Source organism: Chaetomium fimeti, assembly GCF_033439085.1.
Source record: "Chaetomium fimeti strain CBS 168.71 chromosome Unknown B0H64scaffold_1, whole genome shotgun sequence".
Taxonomy (NCBI): Eukaryota; Fungi; Ascomycota; class Sordariomycetes; order Sordariales; family Chaetomiaceae; genus Chaetomium; species Chaetomium fimeti.
Genome location: NW_026944329.1, coordinates 1,822,902 through 1,841,080, shown reverse-complemented (window position 1 = coordinate 1,841,080; position 18,179 = coordinate 1,822,902). Strand labels below are relative to the sequence as shown.

General features: G+C 57.4%; 6 protein-coding genes across 6 annotated transcripts; 3 read left to right on the top strand and 3 right to left on the bottom strand.

The window, feature by feature from the left end:
* Nucleotides 1-65: 65 nt before the first annotated feature.
* Nucleotides 66-3,237, top strand: B0H64DRAFT_351912 (terpenoid cyclases/protein prenyltransferase alpha-alpha toroid). The gene is made up of 5 exons (XM_062801478.1): nt 66-853; nt 934-1,030; nt 1,106-2,465; nt 2,537-2,610; nt 2,686-3,237. Exons 1-5 carry the CDS (start codon nt 262-264, stop codon nt 2,780-2,782), a joined length of 2,220 nt encoding a protein of 739 aa, XP_062663876.1. The 5' UTR covers nt 66-261; the 3' UTR covers nt 2,783-3,237.
* Nucleotides 3,238-3,317: 80 nt separating this feature from the next.
* Nucleotides 3,318-4,876, bottom strand: B0H64DRAFT_380727 (ras family-domain-containing protein). The gene is made up of 5 exons (XM_062802756.1): nt 4,564-4,876; nt 4,351-4,443; nt 4,133-4,286; nt 3,869-4,074; nt 3,318-3,799 (listed from the first exon to the last, which is right to left on the bottom strand). Exons 1-5 carry the CDS (start codon nt 4,627-4,629, stop codon nt 3,671-3,673), a joined length of 648 nt encoding a protein of 215 aa, XP_062663875.1. The 5' UTR covers nt 4,630-4,876; the 3' UTR covers nt 3,318-3,670.
* Nucleotides 4,877-5,162: 286 nt separating this feature from the next.
* B0H64DRAFT_380722 (uncharacterized protein) lies at nt 5,163-6,570 on the bottom strand. Its single transcript, XM_062802755.1, has 4 exons — nt 6,270-6,570; nt 6,138-6,210; nt 5,750-6,084; nt 5,163-5,683 (listed from the first exon to the last, which is right to left on the bottom strand). Exons 1-4 carry the CDS (start codon nt 6,420-6,422, stop codon nt 5,555-5,557), a joined length of 690 nt encoding a protein of 229 aa, XP_062663874.1. The 5' UTR covers nt 6,423-6,570; the 3' UTR covers nt 5,163-5,554.
* Nucleotides 6,571-7,459: 889 nt separating this feature from the next.
* Nucleotides 7,460-11,774, top strand: B0H64DRAFT_13552 (uncharacterized protein). Its single transcript, XM_062798202.1, has 7 exons — nt 7,460-8,521; nt 8,572-8,898; nt 8,964-9,164; nt 9,212-9,430; nt 9,477-9,711; nt 9,765-9,995; nt 10,049-11,774. The coding sequence occupies exons 1-7, from the start codon at nt 7,757-7,759 to the stop codon at nt 11,509-11,511; spliced, it is 3,441 nt and encodes a 1,146-aa protein (XP_062663873.1). The 5' UTR covers nt 7,460-7,756; the 3' UTR covers nt 11,512-11,774.
* A 639-nt stretch (nt 11,775-12,413) lies between these two features.
* B0H64DRAFT_380711 (ribosome maturation protein) lies at nt 12,414-14,212 on the top strand. The gene is made up of 3 exons (XM_062802754.1): nt 12,414-12,925; nt 13,120-13,243; nt 13,803-14,212. Exons 1-3 carry the CDS (start codon nt 12,759-12,761, stop codon nt 13,857-13,859), a joined length of 348 nt encoding a protein of 115 aa, XP_062663872.1. The 5' UTR covers nt 12,414-12,758; the 3' UTR covers nt 13,860-14,212.
* A 1,553-nt stretch (nt 14,213-15,765) lies between these two features.
* B0H64DRAFT_437524 (uncharacterized protein) lies at nt 15,766-16,326 on the bottom strand (the record flags this gene model as incomplete). The annotated part of the gene is made up of 3 exons (XM_062806260.1): nt 15,766-15,822; nt 15,879-16,195; nt 16,269-16,326. 3 exons carry the CDS (start codon nt 16,324-16,326, stop codon nt 15,766-15,768), a joined length of 432 nt encoding a protein of 143 aa, XP_062663871.1.
* Between the last annotated feature and the right edge of the window lie 1,853 nt (nt 16,327-18,179).

Sequence of the window (18,179 nt, the reverse complement as noted above, 5' to 3'; positions counted from 1 at the left end):
CTTACTATGCGATATGTACACGTAAGTTATGTATCTGTACGTACATGCTACAGTCAACCAACGGACCAACATCCCTTGAGAGATTAGACCCGGCCAGTGCCGGCCACTTCTCACGTTTGCCAAGGCTCGGAATCATCCTCCTGAATCCCTTTTCTCCAATCACAACTTAATCACATGAAAATCACCATAAAATGGGAGGTTCGGATATTTTGAGAGAGTTCCCTTCTTGCATTTCCCCTTGAGAGCATCAGTCGAGAAAAGATGGGAAAGCAATTCCATCTCCCCGCGACCGACCTCACCCGCTGGCGTCTTCACAGTCACGAAGGGGACCATGAATGGCGTTACCTCGATGACAAGGAAGTCTCCAATGGCAGCACGCGACCACAGACCTTTGCAGAGCGGTACCTCCTCGGGTTGACATCGCCATCATCAACACCAACGCCCCCATCCCACAACAATAACACCACCAAACCACCAACCCCATCAACATCGCCAGCAGCAGCAAACCCCAAATCCCCCTTCACCCAACCCGCCCTCGATGGCTTCCACTTCCTCACCCACCTGCAGCTCCCCGAAGGGCACTGGGCGTGCGACTACGGCGGGCCGAGCTTCCTGCTTCCCGGGCTGGTGTTTGCCATGTACGTGACGCGCACGCCCGTGCCGGCCGCCTGGCGCGTCGAGATGACGCGCTACCTGGCCCGCCGCGCCAACCCCGACGGCGGCTGGGGCCTGCACCTCGAGGGCCGCTCGACCGTGTTCGCGACGGCGCTGTATTATGTTATGTTGCGGTTGTTGGGGATGGAGAGGGGCCATCCCCTGGCGGAGCGGGCGAGGGAGTGTTTGTTGGCGTTGGGTGAGTTACTAGCCTATTGTGTACTCGGAGTGAGTGGGTGGGTGGGTGTGGTGTGGTGGGGTTTGCTGACGGTGTTGTAGGTGGTGCGACTGGTCTGCCGCAATGGGGCAAGATTTGGCTTTCGTGCTTGAACTTGTATGAGTGGGATGGCGTGAATTGCATCCCTGTTGATCTTTGGTGAGAGCCAACAACCCCGTGTCGGTGAAGATGGAGAGTATGATAATAGCACAGCTTGCTAACCTTCGTTCTAAGGCTCCTCCCATCCTGGCTCCCATTCCACCCTTCGCGGTGGTGGGTACAATGCCGCGTGGTGTATCTCCCAACCTCGTATCTCTGGTCAAACCGCTGCACGGTGCCCCTAGATGACCTGCTCGCCGAGATCCGGGAGGAGATCTACACGGCGCCGTATTCGACCGTCGACTTCCGCCGTCACCGCAACACGGCGGCGCCGTCCGACACCATCCGCTCCGTATCCGGCCTCCTGGTCTTCCTCTTCTCCATCCTAGCATTCTGGTGCAACTACCTCCGCCCGCGCTGGCTCCTGCGCATGGCCAACCGCCGTGTGGGCGAGCTGATGCGGCAGGAAGAGCGCAACACCGACTTCAACTGCCTCGCGCCCGTCAACAAGGCCTTCCACATGGTGTGCGCCCTGTACGAAGACGGCCCGGACTCGGAGCGCCTACGCCGCCACCGCGAGCGCCTCGCCGTGTACCTCTGGCTGGGCCCGGACGGCATGACCAGCGGCGGCACCAACGGCGTGCAATTGTGGGACACAGCCTTCGCAGTGCAGGCGGCGGTCGAGGCCGGGCTTGCGGATGACCCGGTCGTGCGCGAATCCCTGAGCAAGGCGCACCACTTCCTCGACATCACGCAGCTGCGCGACGACCTCGACGACCCCTTCCGCCAGGGGCGCAAGGGCGGGTGGCCGTTCAGCACCAAGAGCAACGGCTACGTGGTGTCGGACTGCGCGGCCGAGGGGCTCAAGGCGGTGCTGATGCTGCAGAAGGAGTGCGGGTTCCCGGCGCTGATCAGCGACGCGCGGCTGGGCGACTGCGTCGACACGCTGCTGCGGATGCAGAACGGCGACGGCGGCTTCGGCAGCTACGAGCGGACGCGCGGCTCGCGCCTGCTCGAGCACCTCAACCCGGCCGAGGTGTTCGACGACATCATGATCGAGTACTCGTACGTCGAGTGCACGACGGCCGTGCTCACCGCGCTGGCCCGCTTCCGCGCCCACCTGCCGGGCCACCGGGCCCGCGACGTCGAGGCGGCCATGCGGCGGGCCGCGGCCTTCGTGGCGGCGCGCCAGCGGCCCGACGGCGCCTGGTACGGCTCGTGGGCCATCTGCTTCACGTACGCGACCTTATTCGCCGTGCAGGCCTTCGAGGCGCGCGGCCTGCAGCACGGCTCCAGCGAGGAGGTGCGCCGGGCGTGCGCCTTTTTGCTGGCCAGGCAGCGCGACGACGGCGGCTGGGGCGAGCACTACTCGTCCTGCGTGGAGAAGCGCTACGTCGAGCACGAGACCAGCCAGGTCGTCAACACCGCGTGGGCTGTCATGGCGCTCATGCATGCTGGCTATCCCGATCCGGAGCCCATCGAGCGGGGCCTGAAGGTGCGTCTGTTTCTCCTCACTCTCTCGCTCTCCTCCATCCTTCTTTTCCGTCCTGACTAACACCCCAATAGCTCATCGCCGACCGGCAGCAACCAAGTGGCGAGTGGCTTCAAGAGGGCGTGGAGGGCGTCTTCAACAGAACTTGGTAAGTGCTTCTGCTCCCATTAATGGCTTACTACTGTGCAAGTAACCCATGTCTAACGCTTCCGTACCTTACCAGCATGATCGGCTACCCCAATTATAAACTCTACTTTCCGGTGATGGCGCTGGGCGCGTACTCCCGCATGTACCTCCCCAAGATCCAGAATCGAGGTTAGAGCGGGAGCAAGTTATACTGTATTATATCACTTTGTGTTATGCCGTAATAATCCTGCTAGCCTGGAAAGAGAAATAAGGGTTTCGAACACCTATTTACCGGGGCGAAAATGAGGTTGCATGTTTGTATTTCAATACATCTACTGTGTAACTACCCTCAACGTCAACATGATGTCAAGATGGCATGACCGTACCTCGATGCATCTCTAGTATATTCCCACAGTATGTCCTCGGATCTTATGTGAGGAGAGGTGTGAGAGAGCCCGAAGTGTTTGTCACTCACTGGTTTCTGGGCCAACCGGCTCCAATTGCTCTTGGCAAGACGAACAGGTCTGCCAAGCCTGCTCTTCTCCATGTGTGCTGACCAAGCAAAAATAAGGGAGAGCGAGCGCCCGCCCGAGTCGCCTCCCCCATTGATGTCATGATGCTTATGTCCCACAGCGGGGCTTCACCGCCTTGAAGCCCAAATCTGGCGAAGCAGCTGAGCCACGAAAAGATGCGTAAACACGATGTGATTCTCAAATTTGGAAAATGCGGCGAGCTGGAGCTGCTTTTGCGAGACTGACGTCTCATATTGATCTACCTAGCGCCGCAATTTATGCAGCAATGTTGTTCAGATCTAAGCTTGCGTATTTGGTTGAGTTGCTTCTGGGGTCAACCAAACCAAAGAAAATCATGCCGGCCGCCGCTCCAATCCCTCCATCGAGATCCCGAGTTGATGTCGTCCCTCATCCGCCAATACCAAACGTGATTCCCCCGATGCCCGTCCCAAATGCCTGTAATGCCATCTGCGCGTGCCTCGGAAGATGCGTCTTATCCTTTCATAACGGGCATTACCAATCCTAAACCACCCCTAGTGTACCCGACCGAGCTATCCCGTCCGGAGCCGCTCAAATGTCATCATCATCGTCGGGCAGGGGGGCCTGGGCCGCCAATGCGAGCTCCTGCTCATACTGTTTCTGAAGTTCTGCGTTGACCTCCGCTGTGGCGGGGGCCAGGGCAGGGGCGGCAACGAAGTCCTAGTTGCGTCATCAGTTTCAGTCCTCAGTGCTTTGAGTCCGAAGACGAGTGTCCAAAAGCAAACATACCAGACTAGCGTTGCCAACAAGCTTGCGGGCGAGCCAGAGGAAGGGCTTCTCGAAGTTGTAGTTGGACTTGGCCGAGATATCGTAGTACTGCAGGTTCTTCTTGCGGTGGAAGGTGATGGTCTTGGCCTTCACCTTACGCTCCTTGACATCGACCTTGTTGCCGCAGAGAACGATGGGGACATTCTCGCAGACACGGACGAGGTCACCTGCATACTCCGTTAGCGGCAAGCCCGGCGTGCTCTTGTTTTGTTGTCGTATACATACGGTGCCAGTTGGGGACGTTCTTGTAGGTGATGCGGGAAGTGACATCGAACATGATGATGCCGCATTGGCCGTTGATGTAGTAGCCGTCACGGAGACCGCCGAACTTCTCCTGGCCCGCAGTGTCCCACACATCGAACTGGATCTGACCGAAGTTCTGTAGCGTTGCTTAGCGTCGGGCCGTCACGGTACGAATCGCACGCTCGGCGGGAGCGACTTACGGTGCTGAAACCGAGAGGGTGAACCTCAACACCCAAGGTGGCCATGTACTTCTTCTCGAATTCACCAGTCAAGTGGCGCTTGACGAAGGTGGTCTAAGAAAAGACGGTATTAGCAAGAATCGGATCATATCGACGCCCATTCGCGACCCCGCAGTCAGCGTGAAAGAGGTCGCGATCGAGGGCGCCGTCAACGGCTAGCACCATCAAACTCACCTTGCCGGTACCACCATCGCCGACAAGGACCAGCTTGAAGGTCGGGATCTCTTGAGGAGCCGCCATGTTGTGTGGTTGATGTGTTTATTAATAGGTCGAGGAAATCAAGTCTGGGAAGCCCACGTTAGCTTTGCGACGCAAAGGAGGGGCTTTTGTAGAAGCCGAGAGTGAAATCGTCGAGGAAAAGCGACCGGAGAACGAGGATGGTACGCACTTTTTCGGCTTATGGAGACCGTAGGGAGATGTGGTTGTGGTCGGGTTGCAAGAATGAGTGGCGCCTGGGGGGGGTGATGTTGTTTTCAAAAGGCAGCTGGCTCGGAACCACAGCAGCCTTGACGAAAAACTCGTTGGCGGCGGGGTGATTTGTGCACGTGACAGATTGGCCCGTGCGTCAAAAGGAGCTTCTTGGAAGGAACTGGAGGGTCTTTTGCTTTCTGCCGTTTTTCGGTTGCTCCAAGGCCGACTTTCAAAGGCAATGAATGGGAGCTTTCAACTGTCGAAAGTTCGCCGCCCACCCAGCTTTATGCACCCCGACCTGCGCAAACATATCCGGTACTCCTCACAGATTATTCATCATTTACAACGAGAGAGGCGTCCAAAAAAAAAAAAAAAAAAAAAAAAAAAAGTTTGCCACCAGCTACAATCAGTGCCCAAAGGGCTCGTGGATGCGTCAAAGTTGTCATCGATTGCTCATCCATGATTAGCAGGATTTTGCTGCCTTATTGATGCGTCAAAGTTGTCAATGGCCAAGATTGGGATCTCTTTCTGGGACCTTTGTCCTCTCACTCCCGTAATACCAGGCATTCTTCATCACCTACTCCGCCCAATAACCCGCAGAGAACGCGGTCCAAAGGCCATGTCTTAGACCGGAGTGGGGGCTGCCGCAGGGCCACGATTTTGGCCCAAGCAGCCGGAGCCTAACAGGCTGTATGTCGCCTGTTCGCAGCATGTTCGCGAGCTGAACCACCAACCACGGCCGGGTCAGCTCAGCTTAGAGCGGCAGGATATGGCAACCAAGCATCCCTCTCCCACCCCAGTCGCGCCTCGGTGTCAATGTCAACCGAAGTTCCTGGGGCCTGGAGCCCCCACCGCTTCTCGACACCTTCACGAGGATGTTTTGCTGCGGTTTCGTTAGCCGTGTCAGCCAGTCCCCCCACACGGACGTGGCGGAATGTCATTGCCTTACCCCTTCGTTTCCTTGAACACATTCTGCCACCTTCTTTAGGCCGTCGTGGTTTTCCACGTTCACGTAGCCAAAGTTGCGGATCAGGTCGCCGGGCTGGAGGCCCGCGGCCGCGGCCGGGCTGTTGTCCACCACCGAATTGACCTTGGCAAAGGGTTGGTCAGGCGTCTCAGGCACCGAGTCTCTCGGGAGAGAGGTGTCGGCGCCAGCAGGGGCTGTAACTTCGTCATCGCCGTCCTCGAGGCTCGCAAAGTGCTCGTGCAGTCGCTTCTCGATGATCCCCATCAGATCCTTCCAGTCGTTTCGGAGGTGGATGATGCGTGCTCTCGTAGTCCGAACTGTGGCGGTTAGTATGCCCGTTCCAAGGATCTCAACGACGCTGCCCCCATACTTTGCGCCACATCAATATCGGCTCGAGGAAACCCATCCGGAGTGAGAAGGTTGGTGTTCATGTCAACACCGTGCTGTAGCCTTTGTTAGCCGTTCGCCGCTCCCTGGCTGCGAATTGGTGTGTGGCACAAACGGAATCAAGCACGCCGCCGAGCGCTTTGAGCTCCCCCTCGACCATGTCCTTCTTCCGCTGGAGCTCAGCGATGGTGAGCTGGGTCGCATTTCCGTTTGCGGTGGGGGCCGTGGTCGGCCCCGAAGGGACGGTGGGTGCGTGAAGTGTATTCATGGCTCTAGCTGCGAACTCATTCCAGACCAGGATGGGTATACCAAGTTCATCGTCTTGGAAGTCAAGGAAAAACGATGGAGGCGACGGGTCGGAGTCTCAAATCACCTGCAGCCTGCCGCAAATGACGCGTTCGGCAGCTGGCATGCGCGGCGCGGGGTCGCTTCAGAGGGGACAGCTCCCGACCTGGGCCAATAGATGGAGGGGCAAGGCCTGTGAAACGTCCCGATCCGGCGGGATGTTCAGGGGCCTGGGGTAGCCCTGAAGTTGGGTATGGACATCCACCACGAACCTGGAAGGCCTGCACCGCCAAGAAACCGCCTGAACCCAGAGTCAGGTACCTTACCCGAAAACTCTGAGAGATATTCGTAGGTCGGGTGATTCCTTCCACCTCCCGTCCTTAATAACCAACATTCCAGAAGGCGTCTCTGTCCCCGGCTCGAATCCAAGATTGTGTTATCCGTCCTGTCTCCCTAATCCGGAGCTGGAAAATGCCAGAACAGTCACGACGAGCACAAACAAAAGATGGATCAAGGATATACTGTGTCGGGAGAAAGACTGCACGACGGATTTCCCGAATGGAAGTTCGAGGCAAGTTCGAGGCAAGTTCGAGGCAAGTTCGAGGCAAGTTCGAGGCAAGTTCAAGTACATATTCTCTCGAGATGAAGGAGTTATTGCATACTGACTAAGTACCGAGCAGACGATACTGAGCTAGGCGTCACCTTATCCGTCTGCGTCGTCATGGATGCTGCTGCCCAAACACGATCGGGATCCAATCGGCCTCACGACGTGGCTGCCCGGGTCCGGTAGGGTCGTGGCAGTCCGGATAACGCCCCAATGATGAGCCAAGCCTTTTTCTTTTTGACCAGTGCGCTGACTCGATGCATCGAGTAATTGTCCGTCACCAGCAGGACATAGTCCGGTCGTGGCTTCCCGTCATACCCCACATGAAGTCTCATCCCATGTTTTCTTCTTCGAGGTCCCGTCATCCATATTCCACCCGCTTCCCAGTAGGGCAAGATCGAGAAGGAGGCGGGGAGCCATTCCCGGGGTCCTCCCTCCTTCCTGCCGACCACTTACTCGACATTGGGGTACATGAACCGCATGGCATCTCGGCCAAGTTCGAGCTTAGACCTGACCCGTTTCTGTTCCTTCCCTTCTCCCCACCTAGCCTCTCGTTGAACCCGGCACCAACACCGACTCCGAGGTGCGTGTTTGGGCTTGGTATTATTCTTTTCTATCTACTATGCTTTGAATCGGGAGGCAGGTCCTGCTCGTTGCGTGTGTTACAGGAACGCACCCGATTCTAGATATTCCATATCTGCTTCCAATCGTCCATGATGCACTTCGTGAGTGTCGATTCTGGATCCCCCTTCTCAACCCTCGCTTTCTCCGGCTCCTCCACCGGTCCGCAGCAGCCCGAAGATGCGAAGTCTCGGGCCCTGCAAGTAGGCGGTAGCGGCATGGCGGACAAGGGGCCCGTTGAAGATGGATATTGGCGAGATGATACCCTTGCAACGCGTCCTGAAGAGGAGGAGGATACGGAGAAGGAGGATACGGAGAAGGAGGATACGGAGAAGGAGGATACGGAGAAGGAGGAATACTTCCTCTGCAACGAAACGCCAGCCGGCCAACTCCACTGTCAACCGAGGCCGCGTCCGGCCAAGCCCTTCCAAAAATGGATGAAGACGTTGCACAAACGCGTGTTGCGGCAGCAGGAAATGTTGGGCTACGACGGCAGCCTCGCCCCCTGGCTTCGTGAGGCGTCGGACCGGGGGTCCACCCATCACAGGCACTCGTCTTCCGACTCGTCCTTCGCCTTTGTTACAGCAGCAAAAAGCGCCAGCATATCCATGACCGGCCTCAGCTTGCTGACGCGTTCACGGAAGACCACGATCCGGTCATCGCGAGCCCCGAGAACGGAGCGCAGTAGCACGGCTTCCGTCTCCGGGCAGCGGCTTTCCGAGGAGAGTTATTTTCCCGAGGCCCAAGCACCCGTGGATTCGGCCGTTATCGAGCGTGCCTTGCAGAGGCGCCGTATATTAGAGGAGTTGATAAGCACCGAGGAAGCCTACGTCGGCGACGTGCGCTTCTTGATGAACGTAGGTTTGTGTTTAGGTGAAGTCAATCGACGGACTCTGACACTGTATAGGTCTACGTCACGATCCTTGCTTCTTTGCCCACCACACCCCCAGGACTGCGCTCATCTGTTAACCAAAATTTGACCGACATAGTAGAGCTTCACGAGGAACTTCTCAGAGAGTTACGTTGGGTCTTGCCGAATTCAGAATACACGCAACCAGGTCTTCCCATCCAACAACAAACTGAGTCAAGCTCTTCAACTCGTGGCCACCGCCATTGGAAGGGTCTGGATGCTGTGCCGGAGGGGAAAGATCGCGCTTCATGGCTGAAGGATGCTCCGGGGGCGGTGGCCGAGCCTCAAGCGGCAGCTGAGGTCGCAAAGATCTTCTTGAAGAGGGTAGGTGCTTGCGCACAACTAGCCCGGGTCCCGGACGGCATGCTAACCGTCGCGCTAACTGGTAGATGAACCGCTTCTTCATTTACGAAGAGTATGGCGCAAAGTATGAGTTGATGACCAAAGATGTTGCTGCGGCACATCGCACAATGCCGGGCTGGGCCTCGTATCAAAAGGGGCTCGAGATCCTAGCCGCGTCCCTGAGCTCCGCCGAGAGCCGCGACGGCCATTCGAAGAAAGCTCTTACGATATGCGACCTGCTTGTCAAGGTAAGCCAGATTCGGCCGGGGACGAGCTCTCGGTTAACCCAGAATAGCCAATTCAACGCGTGTGCAAATATCCGCTGCTCTTCTTGGAGTTGTTGAAGCACACCCCTGTGATTGACTGCCCCTATTCGCACATGGAGGTTGAAAGCACGCTCGCCAGGCTTCGTGAAGCCACTACCGAGATCAACCGAGCCACGAACGATTCTCGCACCAAGTTGGCCCTTGAGAAGACGTGGATTCTTCAAGACCGACTTGCCTTTCCAGACCGGGTATGGATACCGTGCGGTTGTTCCTGGCTACGCTAACAGGAAATAGCAGCTGGACGCGGCCTCAAGGAACCGCATCCGGTCGTTTGGCCATCTGCGACTTTGCGGCGCCCTCCACGTCTGCTGGCAGACCAAGGACGGCGCCAGTGGGCAGTACATGGTCGCCCTCTTGTACCGTGATTGGCTTTGCCTCGCGACGGTTGGCAGGATCGATCATGTCTACACAATCCAAGCCTGTATCCCGTTAGTCAACCTCAGAGTAGAAGAAGCTGATAATGGCCGAGGTAAGATTGCACCATTCCGACGATGCCAGGAGCCATGCTTACCACACACGCAGGGCTCCAATGCCACTCGGTGTTACATTCTTGGAAGATTGTATTCTTATCCAACTACCAACTGTACGAGCTGATCTTGACTGCATGCTCCCCAAAGGAGGAGTTGGAGTGGCGAGCGCGACTGAGCAGCAGCCAAGCAGCGAGTTCTGAAGACCAGGACAAGGAGCAACCGGACATTTTTAGTTTTCTCACGCTAAATATCAAGTCTCTAGGGGCTGTCTTTAGACAACCAGGTATGTTCCCTATGAACCGTAAATTAAGATGCGGGTTCTGCTGACCAGGACAGGAACCATTGCTAGAAGAATATCCATACACCGAGCAAGCACCATCAGTCCCAAAACCCCCCTCTATCAAGTCATTCTCCGAGACACCAGCGCCACGAGGGAGAATCCGACGGACTCTGACAGCAACACACCAATCAACCGGTCGCAGTCGCTCCTCACCACAAACAGCCGCGTCCCGGTGTTAGCGCCGGCCCGGGCCGAGCGGGCGCGGCTCGAGGCCTTGCTCTCGGACGTGTGGACCCGCGACGTTCTGCCCTTCCCCGGGATGACGGCCCGCTCCAGGAGCGAGCACCTAGTCCGGGCCTCGGCGTCGTCCATGATGCGCAAACTGAGCGCTGTCAGCATCACCGGCAGCTTCAGCCGGCGCTCGGCCAGCTTTGCGAGCCTGCACAACCAGAACCAGAACCAGCCACAGAAGGAGAAGAGTGGCACTCCCGCCGCCGCGGCTACCGCCGAGAGCGCGCACTGCCCTGCGAAAAGGGGAAAGGCAAAGGCCCCTACAGGCGCGGGAGACCCCACAAACCCCCCACCGGCGGGACGGCCGCGCACCGAAACCATCATCACCACCACCGCCCCCGCTACATCAACATCCGAGCCAGGCCCGCCCGGCACCCTTAACGGCGATGCTGATTGCGACGTCGACGCCGAGGGGCTGGAGATGATCCGCTGCCGCCGCCGTCGCGCAGCCGCCACCGCAGCCGCAGCCGCAGCCACAACCACAGGCACAACCACAGGCACAACCATAGCCGCAACCACAGCCCCGCAACAACAACCGCGGCGCGCCTTGGCGCCGGACGAGCCGGGCTGGCGCGGGGAGGAGGAAGGGAAGGCGGAAGCGGAGGGGAAGGCGGAGCGACAGGGCCAGGCCCAGGCCCAGGCGCCGGGCGAGCGGCCGAGCCTGCAGCGCTCGTACCTGGGCGAGATGTCGGCTTCGGGGTTGTTGGGGCTGGGCCCGTCTGGGAAGCCTCAGGGGGGTGCTAATGGGGGCAGTGGTGGTGGTAGTGGTGGTGGTGGTGCTGGTGCTGGTGGGAGGGTTCTGGGGCGGGAGCCGCCGCCGGTGCCGCCGCTGGTACCGCTGCCGCTGCCGGTGTCAGAGGGGTGTGCTAACGGGAGTGGCGGTGGTGGTGGTGGTGGTGGTGGTGGTGGGAGGGTTCTGGGACGGGAGCCGCCGCCGGTGCCGCCGCTGGTACCGCTGCCGCTGCCGGTGTCAGAGGGGTGTGCTAACGGGAGTGGTGGTGGTGGTGGTGGTGGTGGTGGGAGAGTTCTGGGACGGGAGCCGCCGCCGGTGCCGCCGCCGGGGTCGCTGCCGCTGCCGGTGTCAGAGGGGAGTGGGAAGGGCAAGGCCGCGTCTCCGAGGTCGAGGTCGTTGAGGTTTTCGGGGAAGAAATTGGCTCAGGCTGGTGTGCGACGGCGAGAGGCTGTGGCGGAGGGGTTTCGGAGCTTGTTTCGCCAGGGGGGGTGTTGAATTACTACTGTGTATGTTTTTGGGGTGGGTTGGGGAGTTAGGGGATGGGGTGTGGTGTCGGGACTCGGGTGGTTTGCATTGTTGGAATTGTATTGTTTTTCACGTCTGGAACTTGGGGGTGACTTTCACGGTTGGAACTCGGATGGTTGCGTGGTGAAGACTTCGGGTGGCTTTCACAATTGGGACTGGGGTGGTTTGGGTGAAAAGTAAAGGATAGGTCAGCTTTTGATACCCCTCTCTATCACTCTCCTTCTTTCCTTCATGTTTAAGGTACACGGGATGGGGATTATGGCACCCTACGGGGTTCAGAGATGGTTTTGGCTTTTGGTAACACTAAATGTATACTTAATTGCGCTGGGATTGAACGCATCGATGAAGAGAACACACCGCATACCTCGGTATTGGGCAGGGAAGGCCGAGCAACACCTCGTTCGAGGCTTGGTTTGTGGATTGGCCGTGGAGTATACGACGTAGGTAGGCAGGGGTTTGTAAACAAATTAGCTGGTTGGTATTAAGATCTTTCGGGATGCTCCGATCCGCTTGCTGGCCGACTCTGCCGGGCTGTGACGTCAAAGGGGCAGCTTGCTGCAGGAACGTGGTGTGCAGTGGAAGCGATGGAGTTGCGGATCTGCCCGGGGACTGTGTGAATAGATTGTCAGGTTCTCAAGGGGGCACTGTTTCGCTCAGCCAAGCAGTGTCGCAGTGTCAGTGCCGTTTCTCCGGCGGCTCGCGCGGTTTAACGCAGCTTGCATTATTATTACGCTGATCAAGGTTGCGGTAAAGTCACGGTAAAGCCAACTATACCTGGATTCTCCTAGACAGAACATGGTAGAAAGATGCCAATTCGGGGCGGTGCTGCAGCAATCCATACAGTGCTTGATTGGGTGGCCGTGTAAGCGGGGTTTTGGTGCACCTCATCGTCACGCTGGATTTATGACGTCAACACCCTGCCCTGCCCCTCCTCCTTTATTTATGAAGGCATTGAGCACACGACAGCAACAAAAAACTTCTATTGAAAGCATACTAGGCTTGACTCTCATAAGAATACCTCGATTTGATCTTGCCAGCGATAAAAGCGATCTTTCTTCAAAGCAACAACACCAAACTTCCACTTCCACTTCCACTTCCACTTACACACAACCAACGGATTTCCCCACGACCAAGACGAACCACTCGACATCTCACGAGTGACACCAACCCTCAAACGCCCCATCACACACGCACCACAAGCCTCACCTACATCCAACATGGCCCGCGGAGAAGCCAACCGCCTCAAGGTCCACTACAAGGGCACCAACGACGACGACTTCATCGTCTTCCTGGACAGTTCCGAGGATTACCAGAAGTGGCTGGGCGACAAGACGGTGCCGCTCGCCCAGGTCGTGTCGTCGTTCAAGGTGTTTACTACGCACAGGTATGTTTTTGCTTTACTCGGCTTTGCTATGCTTTCTTGCGCATCTCCTACCTCCTCCTACCCGCCTAGATCCCGTTATCCGTTGTGAGTGGTGGGACTCGGGGTTTGGCAAGGCGGGGGAGGAGAGTGATGACGCAATAATGTTGAGTTCGGGAGGGGTAGAATACGGTATGCTGACGAGGATGGCGTAACAGGCAGGGCGCTCAAGGCTTGCTCGAGGGCGCGTCGAATGCGATGCTCGAGAACGAGTTCGGCACCTCCAAGGACGACGAGGCCGTGCTCCAAATCCTGGAGAAGGGGAGCATGCAGGAGTTTGAGGTATGACCACTCTTCTCGTTCCTGTTCCACCCGCCCAACAACACATCTTCCTTCTTTCCTCCTCCCTTTCCCGTCGCGCCTATGATGATCATTGGCAATTGGCGATTGGTGTTGTACACGCTTGCGCGGCCGGCCTGTTCTCGGTGTTCGGTGAACCCGCAAGGCCGGCCGCCAGCAGGGCTGGGTATGACAGCGGGTACGAGCGGGCGGCCGGGCGTCTCGCGAAACGGCCTGCCCTTGCTGAGCCTCGCTCATACACACCCACACACACGGCATTGGACCTTCGCCGGCCGCTCTCGGTGGCCGCGCCGCCAAGCGGGAGGCCGCGCCGCAGATCGGACCAGATCACCGAGCCATCAATCCAGCCATCAATCTAGTGGTGGATTTAGACGCATAGCAGCCGCGGCGCTCGCTTTGTCATGCCTTGCTTTGCTTTGCATTATCTTACCCTGCCTTGCCCTACCTTGTCTGCCGACGTGGCGGCCGTGATTCATTCCATCAGACAGCACAACACCACCGTGGACAGCAAAGAATCCAAGCTAACCGATACGATCTGCAGATGCAAGAGCGTCAAGGCCGCAAGAATGACTCCAACGGGACCTACATCACCCGCTAAGGAGGCGTGTGAAGCCTGGGGGTAGTCACGGCTGCGCACCCACCCCAATCCCGGACCCTGATCACAGACGATCGGAAGTTTTGTTCTGCATCAGGGCGCCGCAAAAAGGGTGACGGGTGATTCATCGATCGGATCGGATAGCCGTGAAGGGGTTATGTGGATGACGCAGACGGGGCGGGAGTTTGATATGACAAGTCGGGGTCTCGAATTCCTCCAGAGACGGAGTGCGATCGGGAAGTCGGCCGGTCGATGAGGCGGGCGATCTTCGGTCGATCCGGGCCTGTCTGGCCCCCCTTCGTGGGGCGGTAACTCTTTTTTTTCCATAGTTGTAACACGACATGAGTGCCTCCATACCTACCTACTGTGCACATCTTTGCTTTTCCGAGTGGCTCAAATCGCAATGCGCTTGTTGCACCCGGTGGTGATCCGTCTCACACCAGGACGGCCTACGGTTTGTTCTGGCACCACCCGGACGTTTTGTCTCGGACGGACGAAAAGCGGGAACTCTGCCTTGGCAACGGCAACGGGACACTCAGTTAGCCGCCAAGCGCCACGTGACTGTGTGCCGGTGCCCGCCCTTTCCTGATCTGAGACAGAGCCCCCACCGGATTCCTCCCAGGTGAGACAGACTTGGCGTTGATTCGGTGGGGCTGGCTCACTGGCTTACTGGCTGTCTCTGGGTTTTTTCGCTTCGGATCGTGTGAGAGGCTGACCTTTCCGCGCGAGGTGGGTGACTCCGGCTTGTGACTCGTTCGTTTGGGCGCTTCGTGCAGCGCGGACCGTGTGTCGTCTACCGCCAGGAAGCCAGCCTACGTGCCTACTTGGAAGAGGGCCCATTTTTAGATTGGTTAGGTAAATATTTCTGGTTTGGTTGCTGACGTGCATGGTTGTTGAGTTTTGAGTTTGACTGTTGACTGACTCTTTGAGTGGCGGGTTATGGAAGCTTTGCTGGGAGCTCCCAGGCTGTTCACGGTTCTAGAACTTTGATCGGCTTTTTTGGATGGAGAATTTGGCTGTGTTGAACGAAGGATGGACCTTGTCAAAAATCGAGTCAAGTTTACGAGGTGGTGTCCTTGTCGTGATGATGGCTTGGGCCTTTTTGGGTTTCAGGCGTGTTTTGGTTTTGGGTACGACAGTAGCATCCCCCCTTTCCCAAGAGCCAAGTTTGACAGCCGAGGAGCCCCATGAATGCTCCTGAATCGCAAGGTGCACAACAAAGCATACCAAAAACTGAGCAAGTGTGAGGGCAATTGTGAAATGTGAAAGCAATGGCTTGACTGCGTTTGGATTATGCACAAGCACTATTGCTTCCTGCCACCCGAGCCTTCAGAGAACCAGTTTCCTTGCAACCACAATTGAGGCATAGAACCAGTACCGCTGCTATCCCCCTTAGCCCGAGCCACATCCTCCCCTCCGGCCTTGCCCGAGTGTCCCCGTCCTGAGTCCGGGGCAAACCACTAGCCCAGTGTCTGTAGTTGCCCCGTCTCCCCCGACACCATCAAATAACAACGCAACGCCACGCTCGCCATGCTGAGACTTCCTCCTCTTCCTTGCACCATAGGGTGAGTCGTCGTAATGCTGAAATGAAAGGAAAAGTCATGGTATATGGGAAAGAAATACAGAAACGAAACAATAAAGCGCTTTCAGATCGCCATCTAAGAATAGGAATGCATATTTTCGGTTGTTGATGCCATATGTACGGTTTCTCTCTTCTCCTCCTCTCTCACTCTGGACCACGTTCCTCGTTTGGTGATTATCGTGACTGGTGTGTCTTGCTGGAGCGGCTGAAATGATCAATCGAGGCGACGTGGCGAGGTCGTGAGGTAGAGGCGTAAGAGGTGTTGGCGGCATCGAGTATTCACACCACGAGTGGATATAGACAGGGGTAATACGTGAGTGTGTCCATCTAGACACGCCCACGCGCGGTCCTTTGCGGCAGAGTCCACGGCTTTGCGCAAATCATCTGTTGAACCAGTCAGCACGTAACTCAAAAACCAAGTACGTCCGATCAAAACATACCTCTCCTTCACTGTACGCCCAAAAGTAGACCCCCAACCCAATGACCTGGTAAATGGCGGCATTCGTGCCCTGGTACATGAGCGCGGCGGCGAGGGCGGTCAGCGGCAGGAAAGCGAGGCGCGCTTCGAGACTGCGGTGGAAGCTGGAGCCGGCGAGGAAGCCGAGAGGCCACTCCCATGCGAGGAGGACGATGCCGAAGACAAGATTGATGGTCTGAAGTACTGGTATCGGTTTGACGGCCGGATCGAGCGTCTTGGTGATGAAATCCCAAAATATCTTGGGCCAGAAGTACCCTTCCACCGCGGCAGCGATTTGGTCTGCATGTTTGTGTCAGCATTCTGTCCTGTCCCGCCACACCTCCTAAGAATCCCCTCCAATCTGGGTACGTACACATTGCTGCCGAGAGGACAATGAGCCTCGCCCAGTGATTCTTAATAAGCCTGCCCATGGTTCCGGTTGGCGAAAGATTGTCGGATCAAATGGTCCCGATGTCCCCTTCTAATAGTCCAAGCGGTCCTCAAATTCCTGTCTCTTGCCGTGTCACACACAAAACACGCTGATGCTTTTGTCGTTCCCCGATTATCAACAAAATTCCGTACCCAAACGATCGATCCTAGGCGCCGAAGGGAAGATGTGGTAGCCGAAGCCGAACAAATAATACAAGGTAAAAGTCGAAAGAAAGGCGAGGTTCCGGACCTGCGGATGGATTGGTAGCCTGGGCGACCGAGATCCAAGAAGAAAAAAAGATCGATATGAAAGAAGGCTATCGACCAGCGGCGGCGAAGAAGGAGAGGGAGGGAAGAAAGGCGGAGAGGAATTCCGAGACAGCCACGGCCAGCGGGGCGGTGCTGGCTTGATATTGTATCCTCGCCTCGGCCGGGTAGGGGAGGCAAGCCCGGGCGTCGGACGGGAGTCTGGCACTCGCCCTGGAGGGCTTGCACCGGAGCCCGGGAGCTCGTGTATCAGATGGGTCGCCGGGGGGTAGCCTGTGTCTCGGGTCGCAAGTCTGAAGCTGGGGTGTGTTCGTGCGATATCCAAGTTCGGGTGACCCTGTCTATGACCACGGCAGGCATACGGGCAAGCATTGATGGGGGTTTGAGAGAGGAGTGGACCGTTTCTTCGGATCGAGGTCTAAGCGGCCATGGGGATGCCGGAGGTTTGACGAGGGGTCTGAGGTCTGATTCAGACGAAGCTTTCTGGGTGGGTTCTCAACTGCCGTGGTATGTCAGGCCGGGCAGCCCTCGCATTGAGTCGTGATGGAGATCAGACAAGGAGGTTCGTGGTTACCAAAGGGGAGGTTTGAGGTGGAAGGGGGCGTTTGAACATGTAGGTAATGTGTGAGCGGAGCGGGGACGGATGCTTGATCGCCAGACATCCGGGACCCTGCGAGTTTAAGAAGTGACAGGGTCTATTGCGCCCAGAACGCCGAGATGCCTGGATGGGGGGGGGGGACCCTGCGCGCGAGCAGCCGTGGATTGTGTAAGTCAGGTGTGGAGTTCTTTCCGGAACTTTTTGACACCCCCTTGTCCCAGGGGGGTGGGTTCACGAAAACAATGACAGCCTGACTGACTCTGAGATAGAGAAAATAGAGAAAGAGGGTTGCCTCATCAGCAGAGAAGAACATGAAATGGAACCACGATCTGTGTCATGAGCAGAATCAGCCACGGTCGGGGCCGCCTCAGTGTCTCCGCGCAAGCGATTCTGAGCGAGCCAAGTCCCCGCATGGTCCGCATGGCAGCAGCCGAGGGGAGAGGGCGGGACGACGTTGCTGAGGTGAGTGGGGAAGCAGGGGGCGGCTCGCGAAGCAGAAAAAGGAACCAGGGGTATCCCACCCCCCCCTCCCTCACGTTTCCAGCGATTTGCTGCTGGGGCCATGCCGTGCTGTCTGATGGACGGCTGTCGTCGAAGGTAAAAAAGGCCGGCCGCTAAAAGCGACGCGGGCGGTAAAATGCGGGCGCTCACCGCGGGCCATGGTCGACGATCTGTGACCTGCTGCTTATTATTCCCTCCGTTTTTCCACTTATTTTTCCCTCAAATCCTCGCTCCGCTGGACGAGAGGGAGCGAGAAATGGCGAGGGAAAATGAGGATTTTCCTCGGCCATTGCCCACCCGGCGGACTGCAAAGAGCTCATTTGGGCGTCGACGAGAGACATCTTGCAGAGCTGGGCTTGGTGGACTGGGTTTGACTCGTGCGATGCAAGCGTTGCGACACAGTTCTCTGGGCTGCACTGTTTGGTGTGATTGGTGTGTGCCGAGGGCGGCTACAGGGCAGGTCACGCCAATGAGATAGCCAGCCACAAT

Coding starts and splice junctions, on each gene's coding strand:
- B0H64DRAFT_351912 (XM_062801478.1), top strand. CDS start 262: ATGGGAAAGCAATTCCATCTCCCCGCGACCGACCTCACCCGCTGGCGT. Junction 854..933: donor GGAGTGTTTGTTGGCGTTGG/GTGAGTTACTAG, acceptor ACGGTGTTGTAG/GTGGTGCGACTGGTCTGCCG. Junction 1,031..1,105: donor TGCATCCCTGTTGATCTTTG/GTGAGAGCCAAC, acceptor CTTCGTTCTAAG/GCTCCTCCCATCCTGGCTCC.
- B0H64DRAFT_380727 (XM_062802756.1), bottom strand. CDS start 4,629: ATGGCGGCTCCTCAAGAGATCCCGACCTTCAAGCTGGTCCTTGTCGGC. Junction 4,444..4,563: donor GCGATGGTGGTACCGGCAAG/GTGAGTTTGATG, acceptor GTCTTTTCTTAG/ACCACCTTCGTCAAGCGCCA. Junction 3,800..3,868: donor TTGTTGGCAACGCTAGTCTG/GTATGTTTGCTT, acceptor TGACGCAACTAG/GACTTCGTTGCCGCCCCTGC.
- B0H64DRAFT_380722 (XM_062802755.1), bottom strand. CDS start 6,422: ATGAATACACTTCACGCACCCACCGTCCCTTCGGGGCCGACCACGGCC. Junction 6,085..6,137: donor CGATATTGATGTGGCGCAAA/GTATGGGGGCAG, acceptor TAACCGCCACAG/TTCGGACTACGAGAGCACGC. Junction 5,684..5,749: donor GTGTTCAAGGAAACGAAGGG/GTAAGGCAATGA, acceptor ACGAAACCGCAG/CAAAACATCCTCGTGAAGGT.
- B0H64DRAFT_13552 (XM_062798202.1), top strand. CDS start 7,757: ATGATGCACTTCGTGAGTGTCGATTCTGGATCCCCCTTCTCAACCCTC. Junction 9,431..9,476: donor GACTTGCCTTTCCAGACCGG/GTATGGATACCG, acceptor AACAGGAAATAG/CAGCTGGACGCGGCCTCAAG. Junction 9,996..10,048: donor GGCTGTCTTTAGACAACCAG/GTATGTTCCCTA, acceptor TGACCAGGACAG/GAACCATTGCTAGAAGAATA.
- B0H64DRAFT_380711 (XM_062802754.1), top strand. CDS start 12,759: ATGGCCCGCGGAGAAGCCAACCGCCTCAAGGTCCACTACAAGGGCACC. Junction 12,926..13,119: donor AAGGTGTTTACTACGCACAG/GTATGTTTTTGC, acceptor ATGGCGTAACAG/GCAGGGCGCTCAAGGCTTGC. Junction 13,244..13,802: donor GGAGCATGCAGGAGTTTGAG/GTATGACCACTC, acceptor TACGATCTGCAG/ATGCAAGAGCGTCAAGGCCG.